The 21,912-nt window shown below is 39.6% G+C and overlaps 1 protein-coding gene across 6 annotated transcripts in view; it reads left to right on the forward strand.

Moving 5' to 3' along the window:
* The window catches only part of N4BP2L2 (NEDD4 binding protein 2 like 2), a 70,773-nt gene that overhangs the window by 45,588 nt on the left and 3,273 nt on the right, over positions 1–21,912 (forward strand). For 5 of the 6 annotated variants that reach the window (XR_009246423.1, XM_058670883.1, XM_058670882.1 and 2 more), the window contains 3 exons: positions 14,465–16,215; positions 19,623–19,708; positions 21,013–21,058. Coding sequence is in view for 4 of the 6 variants with exons in the window: in XM_058670883.1 (XP_058526866.1) it covers positions 14,465–16,215; positions 19,623–19,708; positions 21,013–21,058 (1,883 nt within the window). In the remaining 2 variants the exon portion in view is untranslated. Of the gene's footprint in view, positions 1–14,464; positions 16,216–19,622; positions 19,709–21,012; positions 21,059–21,912 lie in introns of those variants that run through there. The other variant, XR_009246424.1, reaches the window with a different exon arrangement.

Raw genomic sequence — 21,912 nt, forward strand, 5'->3', positions numbered from 1 at the left:
TTGGTTCAATTGACACAATCTTGAAAAAGAGTACAAACTTCTTGTTTAATACCAAAACTAATGTATCCAGATTAGTAGTAGACCAGAAGAAACTTGAAATGGGAATTTTTAACAGCAGTGAAAACAATCTCAAAGGATTTCTTTAAAGAATTATGCTAGGTCATAGCTTTACCCATACAATCCGGAGGGGAAAATTGTTCAGTCAAAGCAAAAGCCAGGCTGGTCAAGAGCAAAGTTCATTGGTACAGTTTTCTAGAATACGCAAGGCATTTTTCCTGTTGAGTGTCTGGAGGGCCAATGAACAATAGCTCTGTGAAGAGAATGTTTTGAGGAACTTGAGTAACACTGTAACAGAAGTACCTAAGAAAGCTTTTGGGTGTCTGTCTTTGCCATGGCAAATCAGGGCAATTTAGTGGGAAAGCGTGAAGCATCCACTTCACAGTTCTGATTTAATTTCTCTCTCCTTTTTTTAAGATTTATTTTTATTGGAAAGGCAGACATACAGAGAGGAGAGACAGAGAGGAAGGTCTTCCATCCGATGGTTCACTCCTCATGCAGCTGCAATTGCTGGAGCTGAGCCAATCCGAAGCCAGGAGCCAGGAGCTTCTTCCGTGTCTCCCATGTGCGTGCAGGGTCAAGGCTTTCGACTGTCCTCAACTGCTCTCCCAGGCCACAAGCAGGGAGCTGGATGGGAAGTGGAGCTGCTGGGATTAGAACCAGCTCCCATATGTGATCCTGGCACGTTCAAGGTGAGGACTTTAGCCACTATGCTATTGCACTGGGCCCTTATTCCTCTTTTTGATGTCAGTCTTTAAATAAAAAATCTCTAACGGGTACCTACTTTTCTTCAGTTAGTTATTTTAGTTTAACGATAGACATAATTAAATTTCCAGGACCCTTGATTTTTTAGGGATAGACTAAATGGTATCTTCAAAAAAGTATTTTGAACTGGTGGAACTTATATTGAGAGATGAAGTTCATATTTTTAACTTTTCGTGAAATCTTAAAGATTTGTCTTTTTACTTAATTTAAAGAGTTACATAGAGGAGGAGAGGGAGAATCTTCCACCTGCTGGTTCATTCCCCAAATGGCCACAGTGACTGGACCTGAAACTTGTTTTGGCTCTCCTTTAGGGTTGCAAAGGACCCAAGCACCACTTTCTCAGCACATTAGCAGGGAGCTGAATCAGAGTGGAGCAGCTAGGACTCTAAACTGGTACGCACATGTGATGTGGGCATCCCATGCAGAGGCTTAGCTTGCAATGCCACAACACGTACTTCCTAAAACTTTATGAAGTCATCTTATTTATAGATAAGAGGAAACAAAAACCTTTGAAACGTAAGAGTTTTTCTGTATTGACTAAACAAAGGTGAGCAGAATGCTTAGCTCTTTTATTTAAAAGATTTATTTATTTTTATTGGGAAGACAGATTTACAGAGAGAAGGAGAGACAAAGATTCTTTGCTGGTTCACTCCCCAAGTGGCTGCAATGGCTGGAGCTGAGCCAGTCAGGAGCCAGGAGCCAGGAGGTTGTTCCAGGTCTCACACATGGGTGCAGGGTTTCAAGGCTTTGGGCCATCCTCCATTGCTTCCCTAGGCTACAAGCAGATGGCTGGATGAGAATTGGAGCAGCAAGGACACGAACCGGTGCCCATTGGAATCCTGGTACCTGCAAGGTGATAATTTAGCCACTGAGGCAGCACGCCTCAGTGATTAGCTCTTTCTCGCCAATGAGTATATGAAGCTGTCCTGGCAGAATTGCTTTTGTGTTTGTTTTTAAATTTCTCCTATATTAAAGTACTAGCATTTATCACAGGAAAATGGAGAGTTCTCCTGAATTCATTTTTCTCTCATTATTTTTGGAAGATCTGAACCTTCCTCTGAAAAAGTATATGTATCCATTTGACAGCGATGTCAGGTTACTAGGTCAGCCCTCTTAAAAATCTGTTAAAAAGGCCTTATTTGTTTGCAAGAAGCAAAGTCCACTTTATTTTGTCTAGAATTCTCACCCCTACCCTCAGTACTTGATGAAAATAGTAATAAGGTGCCATTGGATCAGAGCTCATGTCCTGGGTAGCTGACAGTCTCCAGTGTTCTGAAATTGAGCTTGCAGTGAAGAGTTACAACACAGACCTCGAATATGCAGTCACAATTTTGAGTCTGATGGCATATTGATAAACTGACCCACTCCTTCACAGGACCAAGTCGGCTCTTAGGTCAGAAGGGAACTGAAAAGTCAGGTAACTTGGTAGCATATGCCCTTCTTCAGAGGTGGTGTTCAGTTTATGTAATGGTTGGTACGGTGCGCTAGTTCATCCACTAGCACATTTGGATTCTTCCTGGCTGTCTCGCAATCCCAGGGAGGCTGAAATCCCCACAGATAGCCATGTGAAGGTGACTTTGCAGAATAATGGTGACTAGTAACAGCCTCAGGGGGCCAGGGGTGTGGCCACTGATCTCATGTCTCTTGTTTGGTACCAGTAAGCTCTGGCACAGGTGACCTGAAGCAGTAGAGACTGGGTTGGCTAGTTCTGAATGTATTGTCAAGGCTCACTTGGCATTTTCCTGGTCTGGGTAGGGAAAGCAGGAAAGGCATAGGCTAATCCGAAAGGGAGTAAGAGGTAGGGCTCAGAAGTTATGATGGGGTTGGGAGAGGACAGGGAAGAAGGTACAGGGAGAGAGGTTGAGGGGAATGGGTACTAGCCAGTCAAAGGCTGGTTACGTGCTAAAGAAACAACCTATGGACCCTGTGCTATACCATTCTCAGACTTCATGGGTCAGTGAGGATCCTGGAGAAACAGCTGAAGGCTTAGGAGAGGGCTCAGGGCACTAGTCCCCAAATAATGAGAATTTCAATTTTTAAACAAATTATAATGCTACAAAAACATACTGGCTGAATACAGCCTTCTGAATTCTGAGACATGGATTCTTGAGCATCCATGGCAGCTTGTGTGAGACAAATGTGCTTGCTACTCGGGTGAATAGCACCATCCTAACCTATGTTATCGAGTGGAAGCAATTGAAGTTTTGAATTTGTAACAGTGTTTCTTTCTGAGTACAGGAAATAAGTGTGATCTCTGATTTATACATGTTGAATTGCCAGTATATGCACCTGCTTGTTTTAGTTAGAAGTCCGAAAATGTGTTCAGAGTTGATGGAAGGAAGTGGAATGGTTAAGTGATAGGTTTTAAGTCAGATGTTCTATGCTGGGAGATCAGGAGTGGAAAGATGCAGAACAGCTTAAGCCACTGCTCTTAGCGAGCTTGAGAAACCAATTTAATTAGTTGATTTCAAGGACCAAGAGCTTTGGGGTCCTACAAGGGAGTGAAAGTACAGTCACAGAGGGAGCAACATCCCAAACTGTTGTAATAAATAGTTCAAAGACTTTCTGGTGTCTTTTTTAGTTACTTCATACTTGAGTGTATTCTGTTTAAAAGTACAAGCTTCATGCTGATACTGATGAATGTCAAGATGGAAGTTACAGAGTCTTTACATGTTAAAAATTATTAATATAGAGGATTAAGAGAGTTCAGATAGGAAATCAAATGCTGTTTCTTGAGCTCTGAAGTGTGTGCTAGGAATCATGAGAAAGCATCACAGCTAATTACTGAAGGAATGAGAATGTTGTGAAGAATTAGAGCAGTAAAAAGATGAGCATGTTAAGTTTGAGTACGTAAAAGAGCTGGCTGACTAATGTACTCAGATTTGGTGCAGAAGAAAAGTTAAAACATCACTTCTAGGGTCAACATAACAGCAACAAAGATAGCGTAATGAATACAAGCCAGTGGTCACAAGGAATTAGAATTATACAACAGTTTTGTGACCTTTTACAAGTTACTGTTCCAGTTCATCACTCATTTTGCATAATCATATACTTTTTTTGTTTACTCCTATGAATACTGTGACTGTTAATGTGATGCTACTTATGGATACCCTGGATTCCATTGAAAAGACACTGAGCTTGTAGGTGAGTTTCTCTTTGGCAGTATTTCACATGCTCTGAAAAGATGTATGTTAGGACTAAGATGGATTTGTTCACATTTCCTATATTATAAGTAAAGAAAATAAAGTTCAAAGAGGTGAAAAAACCTGTTATCTACAGCCAGTAGGACAGGGACCTGCACTCAGGCCCTTTGCCTTTCAGTAACTTCTTTCGTATGCCAAAAATCTTCCCACTAAGTATTATGGTAAGTATCATTAGCTTTTAGTGTTTTAATAGTTCATCAGTAAGTCTGAGTCCTTGTCAGTTGCTTAGTTCTACCCAGAGACATTCATGATGATGATTGCAAGGCGATTACATGAAGCCTGATTTCTCTAGAAATTTATATATTTAAAATAGCAGGAAGTATGGTCGATAGTAGGCTTTTCTGATTATTTGTACCCACAGTCAACATTTTAGTAACTTGACAAGCAACTGCTATAATATAAGTCTTGAAGGGCTAAGGGGTGCAGCCAGTTCAGCAATACCCCCAGAATCCTGAATTCTTCACCACTAGTCATGAGGCTGTTGGTAAAAAGCTAAGAAAGGCTGTGCTTTTCATAGATTATTTTCATTATTTTATACCTTGAAGCCAATACTTAATTCTACGTGTGCAACACAATGACACATGGACAGAGAAGTGAAACTGAATCAAATCAAAGCTTGGATGTGAGCCATCTCTTTTGGAAAAAAAATGGTGAGGCTTACAGAAAAATGACATTGTCTCAAGCATTATGCCTATCGATTTGAACCCAGCAGCAACTGAACATTTTTGGAGAGTATCTTTGGAACTTAAGAGAAACTAAGTTTCTGGTAAGGTCCAGGAATGCAGCCCAACCAACACAAAGGTTATGGTTTCTGGATTGTAACATCAGTGGCAATGTGTGTTGAAGTCTTCTTAATAGGAAATAGACATGAGTCAAAAAGTGAATAGAGGCAAGAAAGCAAGAAAAAAAATCTACAGGTGTACTCTGAGGATAACAAAAGCAGGAAAGAAAAAGAAGCTGCAGTTAGTATGCTGAGTAGCTTTCTCAAGTGGGAGTTGTTCTGTCAGCATTTCTAATAACAAAAAATAATCATGTGGCTGATGTAGGGCGGACAGCATCCCAAGTGCACAATGTGGACAGGATATTTGCTGTTCCAACCGGACTCTGTTTTTGGATACAGTATAAATCTGGATGCAAATTATGCATGCAAATAATTCAAGCGCAATCATGAGAAATGCAGGAACTAGAACAAAAACAAAACTACTTTACGTCTATGAGTCTCACCTACAAGCTCATCTGTTTAACTGAAGTTTTACGTAAGTTTGTTGTTCTTCCTTCAGGCTGCTTTGTATCTGTGGGGCAAGAGACAAGTGCTTCAAAAATTTCGCAGAAAAATGGAAATAAAAGGCTTCATGAGCTTTTTGAAGCTCTCTCTGTGTATATGAGAATATGAGTATCTGCACACACTTGCACTTTGAGGATTGTTTTCAGACGTGGTGCTGGAATCTTTCATGCTGAACCCCAAAAGAGGAACCACTCACTCTATTGGTAGTCACTTCAGAAGTTTTCATGGCCAAAATCTCCAAAGTTGCAAAAAAGTTTCTGATTTCTTCAAATAGACATCACACACTCTGCTGGCCAAAATCTATACTTTTCCCAGATCCTTTTTTCTCAATTATGTTTTTGTACATAATTCCAGTTGGGTTAGCAACTTTTCTACCCACAAGAATTTTTTGATGTAGTAATTGTAGTAAAAGTCGGAGCAGTTTCAGAGAGAAAAATAAAAACTTAAGTTTGACAGCCTGAAAGCATTTAGGGATACCAAAACACTGTAAAATGCTAATTTAAGAACTCAAAAAACTCAACATAATGGGCTGTTATAAATAGAACCAGGAAGTAGCTCCTGTACTTATGACATTGTTTAAGGTGTATCCATAACCTAGTATAGTGGTAAACAATTTATTGTGGCGAGATGGAGGGCAGAAATTGGCATACATTTTGTTTGAAAGATCTAGGAGTATCACCTATTTTTTTTTCAGTGAATAGAAGTACTGTTGTGTATCAAATGGCTCAAGTTGTTCACAGATTTTCTTTTTAATATTGAAAAATAAGGGCCATTAAGTTTACATACATTTTGTTACTTTCTGTTGGTTTCTGTTTGCACGAGTTTCAGGTTTACAAGCAAACGTGGGATTTTGGAAAGTTTTAAATTATGCTTTTGAGGACATCCAATCTGAAAAATATTTTATTTTCTGAGGATTTCTTAATGTTGTGTTTTATAAAGTTTAGAAATGTAATTGCTTATGCAATAGGTGAGACATTTTGAATGTGTGAAGCATGTTGAGAACTTGAAAAACTGTAGTAAATCAAGCTTTCTTAATGCTTGTTACTAAGGCGTTTACTGATAATTAAGTTTGCAATAATATAATATTAATATTTTAATGCACAATATTTGCATCAATTTCATTTTTAGTCATATTGCCTTCAAATAAGAAAACATTGGAGCTAAGCATGCCTGACATGTTGGGAAAATGATTTTTTTTTAATTTGTCTTTGTATCTTGGAATATTTAGATTACCATGCCTCAAAGTACTAAATCCTAAAGCAGTGGATTTGATATGAGATATGATGATGTGGACATATGCACAGATGTTCCATTTATTTCACATGTAGGAGAAGAAGTAACATTAGACTAGCTGTAACACAACTTCTTTTCCCCCCAAGGGCATCATAAAAAATATTTAGTATTTAATTCATTGTGTTTCAGGTGATCATACCCTTTGTGGCGATGTGTGAAAGCAGTTTTCGTTTGAAATATTACTTGCTATATATGCAACTTCCATAGTAAATATCTATCCAATTAGGAAGAATTCTGAGGAGTGAACAACACTTTCTGGTAGTAATTTTTACTGTTATTGTGTGAACTCGGAAGCTTTTTTTTTTTCTAATTTTTTTTCCTGTTGATCATTGACTACTTTGTATCCTGAAATTTGTTTGGTATGACTCATCCATCAGAAGATATTGTTTATAACTTCAAAGTACTGAAACTTATTCTACATTTACAGAAATTGTTTCATCTTTTTGCATTTGGTCTCTGCTTGGGATCACAGGAGCAAGATAAGTAATAATAGTAACGTTGACTGTGACCATGTGATCTATCATTGTATGGGGAAGATGAATTGCATAGTGTTTAGGAATCGAACTTTACATGTCAGAAATATGCACCTACTAGATGTTTGGAGATATTATTCTCAATGTATTTTTTAAGCTTTTTTTTTTTATTAGAAAGTCAGATTTACAAAGAGGAAAGACAAAGATTTTCCATTCACTGGTTCACTACCCAAATGACTGCATAACCAGAGCTGAGCTGATCCAAGTTCAGGAGCCAGGTGCTTCTTCTGCGTCTCCCATGTAGATGCGGGGTCCCAAGGTTTTGTGCCATCCTCTACTGCTTTCCCAAGCCACAAGCAGGGAGCTGGATGCTAAGTGAAGCAGCCAGGATCAGAACTGGCACACATATGGGATCCCAGCAGATGCAAGGTGAGAATTTAGCCCTTAGGCTATCAAACAGGGCTCTCAATGTAAGTAAATGAAAGGTTTATTTATTTGAGAAGAGGAGTGAAAAAGAGGAAGGGAGAGAGAGAGCACTTCCATCTGCTAATTCACTACCCAAATGGTCACAACGGCCTGGACTGGGCCAGACCAAGGCCAGGAGTTTCTTTCCTTTCTCACACATGGGTGCAGGGGCCAAAGCACTTGGACCATCTGCTGCTTTCCAAGGTACATTAGTAGGGAGCTAAATTAGAAGGGAAGCAGCCAGGCCCATGTTGCAGGTGACAGCCCCTTCAATATCTTCTATTTGTAAAGTGGAATTGTTGGCAATTCCTACCTCACAGGATTGTTGTGAAGATTAAAAGAGAATAATTGCAGGCCCGGCATGGTGGCCTAGTAGCTAAAGTCTTCACCTTGAACGGGCCAAGATCCCATATGGGTGCTGGTTCTAATCCTGGTGGCCCCGCTTCCCATCCAGCTCCCTGCTTGTGCCCTGGGACAGTAGTTGAGGATCACCCAAAGCCTTGGGACACTGCACCCGCGGGGGAGACCCAGAAGAGCTCCTGGCTTCGAATCGGCTTAGCACAGGCTGTTGCAGTCACTTGGGGAGTGAATCATCAGATGGAAGATCTTCCTCTCTGTCTCTCCTCCTGTCTGTATATCTGACTTTGCAATAAAAATAAATAAATCTTTTAAAAAAGAATACTTGCAAAAAATGTTGTTAATATCCATGATGAGGCTACTAGAGAAAGCATTTTTCTACTTTAAGCAAGGAGAGAAATGAGGATTTACTCTAGAATTACAAAACCAAAAATTACACTTATATTATTATGTGTATGTTACCAATTAAATACAGATAAAAGCAGTAGCTTCCACTGCTGGCCTAGTAAAATCATTCCTTGGATGATGGCGTCTGTGTTCAGAGGTGCTGTCGTAGGTCCCTGGGCTGGGAATGTGGGCGAGGCTTCCAGGAGCAAAACAGCAGTTTTTTACATGGAAGAAGTAAGTCATGTAGAATGTTAGACTGTGATAGGCATTAAGGGGATAAATTGTGCAGGAAGAGAATAAGGTGTGCCTGTCCCAGGGTTGAAATGTGTGTACCCGGAGGGGACAGGTACAAAGTGGCTGCAGTTTGAAACAATGGGACCAGGATGAGTCTTACCTGAGATGATATTTGTACACGTAATTGTACTCCGAGGCTGAGGAGAGATTTATACTAGGTCAGAATTAGAGATAACAAACAGAATCCAGACAGAAAAGTCCAAGATCTGGGATTTTTCAGGGACAAGGGGCAGGGTGGTGCTTTTTCTAAGTTCTATCTCTTGGGTCTGAAGTGCCTCTTCTTACCCAATTGCTGATGATATCAAAGTTCATTCTACAGTCATGATGTTTGGTTTGCATAGATGACCTTTTAAAATCTGAACAACTTTAGCACAACAAAATGAGCACAACTTATCCTGATTCTTTAAAATGGTGATTAAAGAGAGTCTTTGGCAAAACCTAAACCTAACTTACATGATGGCCATTGCATAACCACATGACAGAATTAAATGTGTTTAGCTGAACATTTTTCTTAGCAGCAGGCATCTGTGAAGCAGTATTGTTGGTGTTTTGTGTGGTTTCTTAGCAGTGAAAATGAACCACAAATATTTTTTTAAAAAAATCCAGAAGATAATTTGCCAGATCTTGACAATTACGCTGGATTTGTAATAGAGAATGAAGCATGTAATTGAGAGAATCAGAGTTAATGTGCTAGAATATTCAATCAATTTACCTTGTTGATTGTAGTTTCCATGTACATAGCAGTGTGATCCTGTCAAAGGGAATAAATACTTTTTTTTCCGTATATTTGAAGCAATCCTGTTGAAGTCATGAGAATCTGAGAAAATATAATATTGAAAGATTTTCTACAAAAATAAATACTAAGTAGTCTTATAGAGTGGTTGTCTGCAAGAAATACCCTGACGCTGACTTTCATAGCTTTAGTGAAGAAGATTTTAGCAAAGATTGGTTAAAATAAGCTGAGACACTTTCTGGGTATGCCACCTGATTTTTTTCCCTTCAAAAGCAAGATGGCACTTCTTTCTCCTTACTCATAGCATGTGAACTTATTTTTCATCACCCTGATTTGCCTATCTTCATTTTCCCCCACAGATTTTCACATCAGTGAAAATACTGGTATAAAATAACAACTTTTGAACTATAATACAAGAGTTTCTGAACTTTGATTGTTTTTAAGATTTATATTTTTCGTTGGAAAGTCAAATTTACAAAGAGAAGGAGAGAGAAAGCAATGGCCAGAGCTCAGCCAATCCAAAGCCAGGAGCCCCTTCTGGATCTCCCACACGCAGGTGCAGGGTCCCAAGGCTTTGGGCCGTCCTCGCCTGCTTACCCAGGCCACAGGCAGTGGAGCAGCAGGGACACAAAAAGCGCCCGTATGGAAGAGGACTTTAGCCACCAGTGCCAGGCCCTAGGCTTGTTTTTGCTAATAAGTATTAATGCTTCAGTGTAAGTGAACCAATGAAACTAACATAATGACTAGTGTACTTTAGAGATGGAGATTTTCATATAAGAGAAAATGATGAAAACACACAAGTTGAAAAAGTGAGTGCGAAGTGCACTCAAGCATATATGTCTGAGTGTTAACTTGAAATCCAGGCTAGCAGAAGATAGAGCCAAGTACTGAAATTTGACATAAGCAACAATATTGTTATAGGAGATTAAAGAGAAATTTGAATTTTGCAACCCAAACAACATAAAATTCTGTTAATGACAGATGAAATAACATGAAAATGTAAAATTAAATCATTTTAATAATTTCAAGGAATCAGCACAGATGCAGTCATTTTATATTGTACCTCATGGCAGAAAAGCTATATGAAATATTATAATGAATTAATTTAATTTTAATAGTCTCACTATTAAAGTAGTACTATAACAATTGTGTGCATTTAGCTAAGATAAATGCACTTTGTTACGTAAATGTAATGACAATCTGATGTAAAAACTAAACCCATCATAAATTGTAATTGGCTTATTAAATAACACATGTTGACCACATATGATAAAGCATACATCGGCTGGGATACTGCAAGGTATTGCTTAATTTATGTATGTCTTTTGTTGGCATTTTAATGCATATTGCAGATACACAAGAATGTTTAGACCGTGGAGTCATTTCATTCATGGTCAACCACAGAAAGAGTTGAAGGCCCCTGTTTATCTTGTGTCTTGAATTATACAGGCAACACAGCTTAAGGCTGAAATTCTTTCATACATATTGCATACATGAACGTACACTTATTTTCTGCTATGAAATTTATCGTGAAACAAAGACAATATGGGCCAGATTCATATAACATGCTAAGCTCCTCATCTACATTGAGATGTAGGATGCCACAGCCTGGACTTCATAGGGCGAGATACGTGTAAGAGAAAAACATGAAAGCTAGTAGTCAAGAAAGAAAATTTTTAAAAAATGTAAGAAAGAAGGGAGGGCAAGAAGGAAGGAGGAAGGAAAGAGGGAGGAAGTATCATTATGTTTTTAAAACTATAAAATCCAAAATAAAAAGAAAACAGGGAAACATATCACATGAGGAGTTAGAGACAGGAGATGTGTATATTTCTGATCCAGAAACAATGGTGTTTCCTGATCGTTGCCACTCTCAATCCGGTGACATCTCCCTGTAAGAACTACACACACAGATCTGTATAGTTCAGGTAGTTCACAGAGGATCTGACGCCTTGGATATCTGTAAATAAATATTGGCAATCAGTTTGGAGAAGAGGGAGCGTGATACGGAGCAGGCAAGAGCCGAAAGACGGCCTCACTCAGTGCACCGACCGGGCAGAGAGCTGGAGCATGAGCAAGCAGAGCCTCTCATGTGCGCTCTGTTCAGTTAGAACAAGCCCTTGTATCTTTACCCCTTTATATATTTCAGTTAAGCTTAAAAAAGTTTAGTTAACAAGTGAGTGTTATTTCATAACTATATTTAGAAGAATCCTAAAGACAGAACATAACCTTAAAAAAGTGTAGTGTTTAGGTCATAAAACTTTACTGGAGTTCTGTTAGCTGAGTGATGTTGTGGATTGCCTTGTAGGAGTTCCTTTGTTCTGTAAGTGAATTCATGCACATTGTGGATATCAGACAAACTGCTGTTCATGAAAGCATTTTGAAAGTTGTGAATCTATTACCTTCATTTTCAGGTGTGAATGAAGATTTTTTCAAAAGTTACCTAGTAAGGCAGCAACTCAGGTGAGATAAAAGCTACAAAGTAATAAGGATTCTCCAGAATTTAAGGCTAGATAGTACACGTATGCTTGTGTAGATATCTTTATTGTTGTAAGGATACTTGGGAATGATGCCAGCCAACGCCCTAAGAAGCGAGGGCAAACCCCTAAAGTTAATGCTGAGTGGACTTGGATCTGGATTATAGTTCATACTGCTTCCCTTCTGCCAGAAGTTCACTCTTCAGTTTACTGTGGTTCTCCAGGTCAAACCTCTGGGTTTTGGTTTTTGTTTTTGCTTTTTTTTTTTTTTTGACTGTAGTAGTTATTATTAATCTGCCTTGTGGCTCAGTTTACTAATGAGAAATCACCTGTCAGCCGCATCATTATTCCTGTGAATGTCAGTTTCTGGCTAATTTTAAGTTCTTTCCTTTGTCTTTAATTAAGATTCCACTATCATGTTTCTAGACATTTATCCTACTTGCTAGATTTTTTTTGAATTTGTGGGTTAACATGCATCAGATTTTGAAAGTTTGAAATTTCTCAGTCTTAACCCTTGTCAGACATTGATTCTGCCCTGTGTTTTTCTCTTGCACTCACTTTCTGTGAGTTCTAATTATATGTGTGATAGATCTTTTCTTTCTGATTTCGTATTTTCATCATTTTATTATTATTTTCTGAGTGTTTTTCTTCAAATTTCTTTTTCCATTTACCAGTTATCTCTAAACTACTAAAAATCATATGCATTAAGTTTTAAATTTCAAAAATGGATGTTTCCTGCTTACCGTCTTTCATAGATTTATATTCTGAAATCCAGTGTGTATTCTACAATTATAGCTCATATCAATTCAGATCGGCCCTTTTTTTATGTGCTTAGATGCTGCTTTTTAACGACCGCCTTGTCTTGGACAGTCCCTGCCCATGCTGTCAGTAAATGTGTGACTCTCTGAAAGGCAGCTCTAGCACTGAGGAGTGTCTGAGGGCCCAGGCTGACTGTGTTCACAGGAAGACTCCATCATCCTCCTCTCCCAGGCATGACTCCGCTGAGACTTGGCTCAGGCCATCGCTGAGCGAGAATTCAGGCATCTCGACTACTCCTGTCTTTCATGTCTATTTGGGAACCTTTGTTCTTGACAGCACCATTCCTGATGGCCATGCCTCCTGCAGGGGATGCAGAAGGCTCAGCTAGTTAGATTTCCTCTGGATGTGAGGAAATAAAAAGAGTGGAAGCTTTTTATGCTTACAAGTGGCTTTACAGATGAACAAAGAAAACCAGCACAGCAAAACTAGAGGATTTTTCTTTTTTTCTTTTTAACTACTGAGACTTGAGACCAAATAAATAAGGACCAAAAGCAGAAGTCATCTTAGTATTACGCCTTTCCCTGTAACTGACTAAGCATCTTCTCGTATTTTATGAGACATTATTTGCTAGTATGGTTTTTGGTTTACAGAGAAGTTGAAAAGATGTTATACAGAGTTTTTAAATAGAACCATACAACTTCTCATGCTGTTTGTCTTTTTTTACGATTTAGTTTTAATTTTTATCACAAAGTCAGATATATAGATAGGAGGAGAAACAGAGAGGAAAATCTTCCATCTGATGATTCATGCCCCAAGTGACCTCAATGGGCGGTGTTGTGCCGATCTGAAGCCAGGAGCCAGAAACTTCCTCCAGGTCTCCCACGCGGGTGCAGGGTCCCAAGGTGTTGGGCTGTCCTCTACTGCTTTCCCAGGCCACAAGCAGAGAGCTGGATGGGGAGTGGGACAGCCGGGGTTAGAACCACCCATATGGGATCCCAGTGTGTTCAAGGCGAGGACTTTAGCTGTTAGGCGCTGGTTCTAATCCCTAGACTAGTACCAGAATACTTGTCAATAAGACCACACTCCTGTTTATTTTTTTAAGTCCTATTTACTTTCTCTTTTAAATTTAAAATTTTTAATATGGACTACATTGTTCTGAGGCAAGCATTCTCAGTGGACCTCTGTTTAGGGTGGGGAAGAGTCAAGGTGTGGAGGAGGGTGCATAAGATCAATGTTTCAGTTCTTTTTTTTTCCTCTTGTGTCTGCAACAGGGGCGAAGGGGAGGTTTCCTTCTTGCTGTGAAACTACATCTGGGGCTGGGGGATGCCATCTGATAATGCCTTAGAGACCCCAATGTAACCCACTGCAAGCTAGACAAATGGAAGCCTATCACCCAAATGTTGGACTCTGCTTTGATTATTAACCTTTGTTTATAATTTTTTTAAACATTTATTTATTTTTATTACAAAGTCAGATATACAGAGAGGAGGAGAGACAGAGGGGAAGATCTTCTGTCTGATGATTCACTCCCCAAGTGACTGCAACAGCCTGTGCTAAGCCAATCCAAATCCAGGAGCCAGGAGCCTCTTCCAGGTCTCCCACGTGGGTGCAGGGTCCCAAGGCTTTGGGCCGTCCTCGACTGCTTTCCCAGGCCACCAGCAGGGAGCTGGATGGGAAGTGGAGCTGCCGGGATTAGAACTGGCGCCCATATGTGATCCCGGCGTGTTCAGGGCGAGGACTTTTAGCTCCTAGGCCACCGTGCTGGGACCCATTGTTTATAATTTGAAGAACAACTAAATGTAATACAAACATATGCACATGGAACTTCTGTATGAATCTGCAAATTAAGAATATAATTCCATAGTTTGCTAATATTGTACAAATAGTTATACATTTTCACAATTCTTTTTTTATTGCAGAGAAAGAGTCTTGAATAAAGCTGGATACCTTCTTTATAAAACCAAACAGAAGAGAAATAGAAAAAGAAAGAAACAGCAGAGTAGTCCCCGTAAAATCATGCCTGAAAAATCATCTGAAACTTTAAGTTATGTTGTGCCGGCAAATGGGGACCCATCTCAAAGTGAAGAGGAAGACTTTGCAGAGATTACAGGAGAATCAGCATGTCCCTCGACTAGCAATCCAGGCAATGAAGTACAAGATTCTGTGAGTGGCTGTAAGGAAAAAAGTTGGAAATGCACAGATCCTGGCGACGGCTTTCCAAAGTGTGAAACCAAGCTGGACAACACACCACCCTATTGCCCAGCTAAGGAAGGTGATGACTTACTTCTAACTTTCTCATCAGGGTCAAATGAAAGTTCTGTTACTTGTCCAATAGGGATGCAGGATATTTCCTGTGAAACAAAGAATGTCTGCTCTGACATGAAGGTAGAAAAGCAAACTGGGCAAAGGCTTACACTGACGTCAGAGATGCCAGACCCATTTGCTGAAATCCCAAGCTCATTTATGCAGAAGAGAGAGATGGCAGATAAAAGTCTCTCGAATGAACCGATTCTGTGTCGTCAGCATGGATCTAGAGCTTTAGATGAAGCTTGTATAGAGGAACGGGGAGTGCATACCACTGAGAACAACTGGGCTTTCTTCACAACTAGCCTCACCGGTGAAGAATTACAGCAAGGCTCTGACAGACAGCCGTATCTTGGTGTCTGGCCTGAAGGACCTCATAAGTTTGTATGTGAGCAGAGATCAAAGAGAAATCGATCCCGTAAACAAGCCTGTCCTGACAGCAGGCGGCAGCTGGTTAGACTGATTTCCACTTTTGAAGGAGTGCCAGAACCAGAAAGCAGCCCAGAAACGGTGCCGGGGGACACCCTGCCCATAGGAGCTGAAGATGTGTCACCTCCGGCTGAAACTGCAGCTTCATTTACAGAAACAGAAACTAGTATCCTACCAAGTAGCCCACCTGACCTGGATGTCCCAGAGAGTGGCTTAGAATCAACAATGAACACGAAAAAGAGACCGAAAAGGATTTTCAATTTGGCATCAAGCTTTTGCTTACAGGAACAGAAGTGTGTCAGTGCAAAAGAAAGAGAGGAATGTGGCTTAGTAACTAATAACCATGGATTTAAAATTCTGTTGGAAGGAACAGAAGATAGAATTTCAGAAATAAATAGCCAAGAAGAAGATAAACAAAAAATTATAACCTGTGATCATCAACCCTCATGGTTTCATCTTGATGCTATCAAAGATTCCCCAATAAATATTGGTGGACAATTTTATTCCCATTGCCTGTCATTTAACAGACTAAGGCACTGTGTGTATTTTTATGAAAACTCTGTTCCTTCCCTTGTGCTACATTATATGTTTAGCTATTGGAAGATCTCTTTTACAAACAAGAGGCCATTTTTGACTTTCAAATCCCAGACAAGAGCAAGTGGTAAACTAAACGATGTAGGGTTTGTTTCTTCAGGAATTCTAAGCGACCAGCCTGACGCCTTGCACTCTCTGCGGGTCACTTCTGAACTTCACTTTTTAAATGGAAGATTTGATGAAAAGTTGAAGACCCGGGAAGCATCTAAGTCTTTACAGTGCCTGCCGAGTGAGGAGATTCAAGATGTCACACATACTGGCTTTCCTCCGCTTGGGCTACCATTATCGCAAGGGTTTGCCATTCAACTGGTAAAGCTTTTTGGACCTCCTGGAATTCCAATGGGTAAACTGTTTTCCATTTTTTATGAAAATAACAGTTCCATTATTATATGCAAGTCAATTTCTGAGGTCTTTTTATTCTATTTGTTTTTAGGATTTTGTGTTTGTTTTTTTTTTAAATTATGATGCTTTTCACCAGAGGGAATAAGGACTCATAGTTAGTGGTTCTTAATATTTTTTTTTATTTCAAAGATTTATTTATTTACTTGAAAAACATAGTTACAGAGAGACAGAAAGAGAAGGACACTCTATCTTCCATCGGCTGGTTTACCTCCCAAAAGGCTCCAAATGCCAAGGCTGGGTTGGGCCAAAACTAGGACTCCATCTGAGCCACCCCCGTGGGTAGAAAGCAGCCAAGAACTTGGGCCATTTTCTGCTGTTTTCCCAGGCACATTAATAATGAATGGCTCAGAAGTGGATCATTCAGGATACAAACTGGTGCCCATATGGAATGCTGGCATTGCAGGTCATGGCTACCTGCCATGTCACAATGATGGTCCTAAGACCTCATGTTAAAGCAGCTGCCCATTGCTATCAATACTTCTCTTTCTTTGTTTTAAAGTGTATTTTGGGGACTAGCACTATGGTGGTGTGGGGAAAGCCACTTCCTACTGTCCTGGCATATCATTGGGTGCCAGTTTATATTGGGCTACTCCCCTTGCTACCCAGCTATAATCACCTTGGAAAGCAACAAAAGGTGGCCCAAGCTCTTGAGCCCCTGTGCCCACTTGGAAGCAGCTCTGGGCTTCTGGCTGCAGCCAAGTGCAGCTCTAGTTGTTACAGTCATTTGGGGCAGTGAGGCAGCAAATGGAAGACTTCTCCTTCTGTCTCTCCTTTCTCTCTGTAACTCCGCCTTTCAAATAAATAAATAAATCTCTAAAAATTTATTTTTATTTTGAATTGACACATTAACTGTACATGTCTATGTGCATGTATAAAATGTCAAATTAGTTCAGGATAATTGGCATGTGTATCACCTTAGATATTTACCAATGCTTTGAGTTGGGAACACTCAAGTTGTTAGCTTTTTCCCAAACCCAAGATGTCAGACACAACAGCTGAGGCCTTTATTTCCATGAGGGAGGTAACGGGTAGGGAGAAAGTGGGAGCAGAGCAGAGACAAAGCACATGGAGAGAGAGACACAGAGCAGAGCAGAGTTCAAGAACAGCAGAGAGCACACAGGAGGAAGAGAGAAAACAAAGGGAAAAAGCATCTTCATAGCCTCCAGGTGGGTATGGGGAGTCCCAGGACAGGGATTGGCAGATGCAGCTGTTAGTGGACAGGGGTAAATGCCTCTGGGCGTTGGTGGGGCACTCAGTTGGAGCCTGAAGGTCACTAAGCTTGATTAGGCAAGTGCGCTTTAAGGGGGTTGAGATCTAGGAGGTTTACGGTAGTGCTGGGTAACCAGTTATTCAAGGGGACTGGGAGCTAGAGGATTTAAACAGTACTGGGTCAGTAGGCATTTAAGTCATTCAGGGTGGCACTGCATCCAGGATAGCGGGTCACTGTTTGAGTCACTCCTTACACCAATCCTCTCCATTCACATTTTGAAATATTCAATTAGTTGTTGTCACCATAGTTATCTCACTGTGCTATAGAACACTAGTAGTTAATCCCATATCTAGCTGCACCCTATACCCATTAACCATCTTCCATCCAACTCTTCCTTCCCCACACCCTTCCAATACCTTTTTTGATGTTCTTAAATATATAGAATACTTGGACTCTCAATCTAAATAGATTGGACAGAATGAAGGATGAGGCAGGTAAACAGTGATTGTGTAGAGACGGGCTGCTTGTGGGTGATGGTGTTGCCAAATCATTCTGCTTTTTCTACCTTTTCTCTCTTCAGCATATGGTCCTTTCCTTCCTCACTGACAATTACAGTGCCCAGACACCAGATTCGCCACACGGGGAGAAGCTGGCAAAGAGCGGATGATTAAATAGCTGAAGTTAGTTTTTAGAGAAGGGTACTTTAAAAAAAAAAGAGTACTTTGGAAATTAAGAGAAAGACCAATAAACTGTAAGGTTTCTTCAGGCTCCCTGGACCTTGTTTTGTGGCAAAACTTTTCCTTTGGAATTTTTCACTTTTCCCAAAACTTCTGAAGTTCAAGACAGGCACACTGTTAGCCACTCAGAACCAAGACTGGCTAAGTCCCAGGTCAGGGTTCTGATGTTATGCTTATATTTGCAAATATTATGAATAGTCAAATCTCCCTTGTCATTGTACCTTTTCTCTTAGGTGCACCAAAGAAACACCAGTTTTAAAAGAGTATGTTACATTTGCCTTGGGGCATTTTAGACTTCATTTTTGGTGATGGTGGCAAAGGCAGTTGACAAATGAAGACATTTTAGGTTGAGGATCTTAAAAGACCCATATCCTAAAATTGCAAGTAAAATGTATTGTGTAATTTTGTACTCCTTTTCATGAAGTCCATAGGTGTAATTAGCTTCCTGGAGGAAGAGTGGCAATCACTGCTTTAGATTGGTATCAGGAAACTTGAAGGCACTGCTGTGAAATCATTTTAAACTTCTCTTTCTCACTTCCTCCTTCACGGTATCATAGTAATTAACAACGACCAAGCATCTGTTAATTAAACGTCAGCATTCTTTTAAAAGGAAATACATGTAATCCATCAAATGGTTTAATTCTAAATGAAGAGACAAGACAAACACAAAGCAAAATTAGTGCAAGTAGCAAATATAACAATCTTACGAATTTTTATGAGGTTAGCGGCGCTAAAGGAATTGTTGAATATAGGGTTGAGGGGGTGCTTTCAATCTGGAAGTGAATTATAAACTGTTTATACAGGAAAGAATGCGGTTTGAAATAAAGCTGAAGGAAAGCATTTTCACATTTGGTAATAGCATGTTCTTAAAATAGTAAAGGAGAAAGCTGTAAGTCGGGGCTGTGAACCAGTTTGGCTAGATTGGACAAACCAAGTTAAGTTAGGCAGTGATTTCAATTGAATTCAAGTACACAGAACAATTGTGTAATAGGAGCATTTAAAAGCTTGAAAGACCAAACTACTCTTGATGTGGAGAAAATGTGAGTATAGGAAAAGTGTTTATTGTGGTTTGGAATAGCTGTGTGAGTATATTAATATTTGGATTAGTATGTGTTGAGATATTATATAAGTCTATACTTACATGATAACAAATTGCACTACATGTAATAAAGTTTTCATTCCATCTAGACAACCTTACTTATAGAGATCACAAATTCCTAGTTTAGCCACCTCTGAAATGTTCTTTTTTTTTTTTTTTTTTGCTTTTTTAACCTCTGAAATATCTTTAAGTCCAGACTATTAATATCACAGTGGTCAGCATACCGTGTTTGTATATTAGTAAGTTTGGGGTAATTGTTTATGTGACATTAAAGATGAGATTTGTCCCCCTATTTTTCACAGAATCCTTGTTGCCTGAAGATTATGTTATTCCCCTTGACCGCAAGACGCTCAAGATGATTTATTTGCAATGGAAGACATCAATAGAGGTACATTTCTAATGGTTGTCAAAGAAGGCCTTTAGTATTTTTGGAAGATTTATTTTTGTTTATTTGAAAGGCAGAGTGAGAGAGACAGCCAGAGAAAGAGACCATTCATCTGCTGTTCGCTCCCACAGATGGCCAAAATCACTCAGGCTGGCGCTGGGCTAAGCTAAAGCCATGAGCCAGGAACACCCTCCTGATTCCCCACTTGGGTGATAGAGGCTCGAGCACCTGAACCATCCTCCACTGCTCTTCCGGTAGCAGGAAGCTGGATTGGAAGCAGCACATAGACGCTGCTTTATTGCAGGTGGTAGCTTAACCGGCTGTGCCACTACACCCATTTCTTCAAAAGAAAAGTTGGAGAAAATCTATCCCATCAAACTTATCAGGAAGGTATTGAATTCCTTATGTTAAATTTAAAAGAAATCTACATGGGTGAGTAAATAACATATGCACTTTTTTCTCCAATTAGTCCCAAAAAGAAAGTTTCATTTAATTATCTAGCTTTCTTGCAGTATATGCAAGTGTAATAAGGGCTCACTATGAGTGATTAAAGTAACAATTTTAGAACAATCCTTGCTTTCATTTCATATTTTCTCTTGGCTAGCCTGCAGTCTTATCCTGAATAATAGCTACAAATTAGAGTCACATTTACTTGGCTTTTGAAATACTTCATTATAGGTGTGATCTGTGGGTCATGGTGGAAAGATATGACTGTTCAAAGGGCTATTCATTTTCTGAGTAGCTCAAAGACTGGCTTGGGATATCTGAAAAGATGATGGCTGGACACCCTAGAGAGCCAGCATCCTGGGAGTGCCTGTGGTGCTGTTCATGTTGCTTGATAGTGACTTAAATGAACCCAGAGGCAAAGCCAGAAGTTTCAAAATAATAAAACGAAAAAAAGAAAGTGAATCACATTTTTGATCCTTCAGGACAGCAGGTATTTCTTAACTGTTCGCATAAGCTTATGAGGAAAGTAGAGTTGTTGGTGTTCCCAGTAAAATCAAAGGATATATTTCCTAACATACTTCTCAGAGATATCGAGATAATAAGACATCAACATAAAGCCACAGAGACCGTATTCCCATATGCATGCACACACAGTCACATGTACACATGCGTTCGTAATTAGACACACAAACAGCACTATTTTAAATGTTCAGATTCACATGTACTTCCCTGCCAGTGTTGTGATTGTAGAATTTCTTTTGTTGTTTTAGGAGTATCCTCTATGACTAAAAAGATAGCGCAAGCTTAAACCCACTGCTAAATATTAATCAGTTTTTCTGTATTTTGATTTTAATTTCTAGGAAAGACAGAAGAAGATTGGTTTAAAAAATGAGAACTCCTTGAGCTGTAAGTACAACTTATTCAGAGACCTCTGTGTGATCAGGAGAAAGTGCATGCTGACAATATTTGGTTGTTGTAGCTCATAGACACCAACCAGCCACAATTGAAGAATAAAATACAGACAGTGTAGCTTGTTACCATAGTAACCCTATCGCACATGTGATTTTTAAATTTTCTTTAAATGTATGTCTTTTTGTGAAAGACCATGAAGCCTAGGTTGTAGCTCCCAAATTTATTTTCCCACTTAATGGTTTAGAGCATATTTTGGAGCATCCTGCCAGCACACAACGCACAAGAGATTTCCTCCCTGATATATAATGAGAGGTAGGAAACAGGGAGGTAGATTACATTTAAGTGCTCTGCTAAAAGATTCTCCAGGAAAAGAGTTAAAGCATACACACAAATTCAGGCTATGTGATAACTTGACATCAAGCTGACATTAAAATAAATGTAATAAACACAGCTTCTGCTTCAGCTTGTATATTTCTGCACTTGATAAGAGTTGAATGCACTGTGCTGTTGCCATATGTTTTGTCTCTTAATTTCAACTCCTATTTCTAAGAATATCCTGTTTCGTTTTCTCAGTTAGAGACCTTGTAAACTCAGTAAAAATGTTTTTGTTTTAATCTTGTTTCTGAAGGGAGGGCTAGATGAACAGAAGATCAGGGCAAAGAATTTAGATACTTGGACAGACCACTAGAAAATGAATACTAAATAGGGCCTAGGTAGAGTTAAGAGGTTTGAGGAATCCTGGAGAAAATAGGTGACGCCTCCCATTCATTTGTTCAGCACAATGGGTTGAATTGCTCATGGCAGCCATTGATGTACACACGGATGACCAGCAGTGACGGCTGCTGCCC

The sequence above is a fragment of the Ochotona princeps genome, chromosome 12 (assembly GCF_030435755.1).
Source record: "Ochotona princeps isolate mOchPri1 chromosome 12, mOchPri1.hap1, whole genome shotgun sequence".
Lineage (NCBI taxonomy): Eukaryota > Metazoa > Chordata > Mammalia > Lagomorpha > Ochotonidae > Ochotona > Ochotona princeps.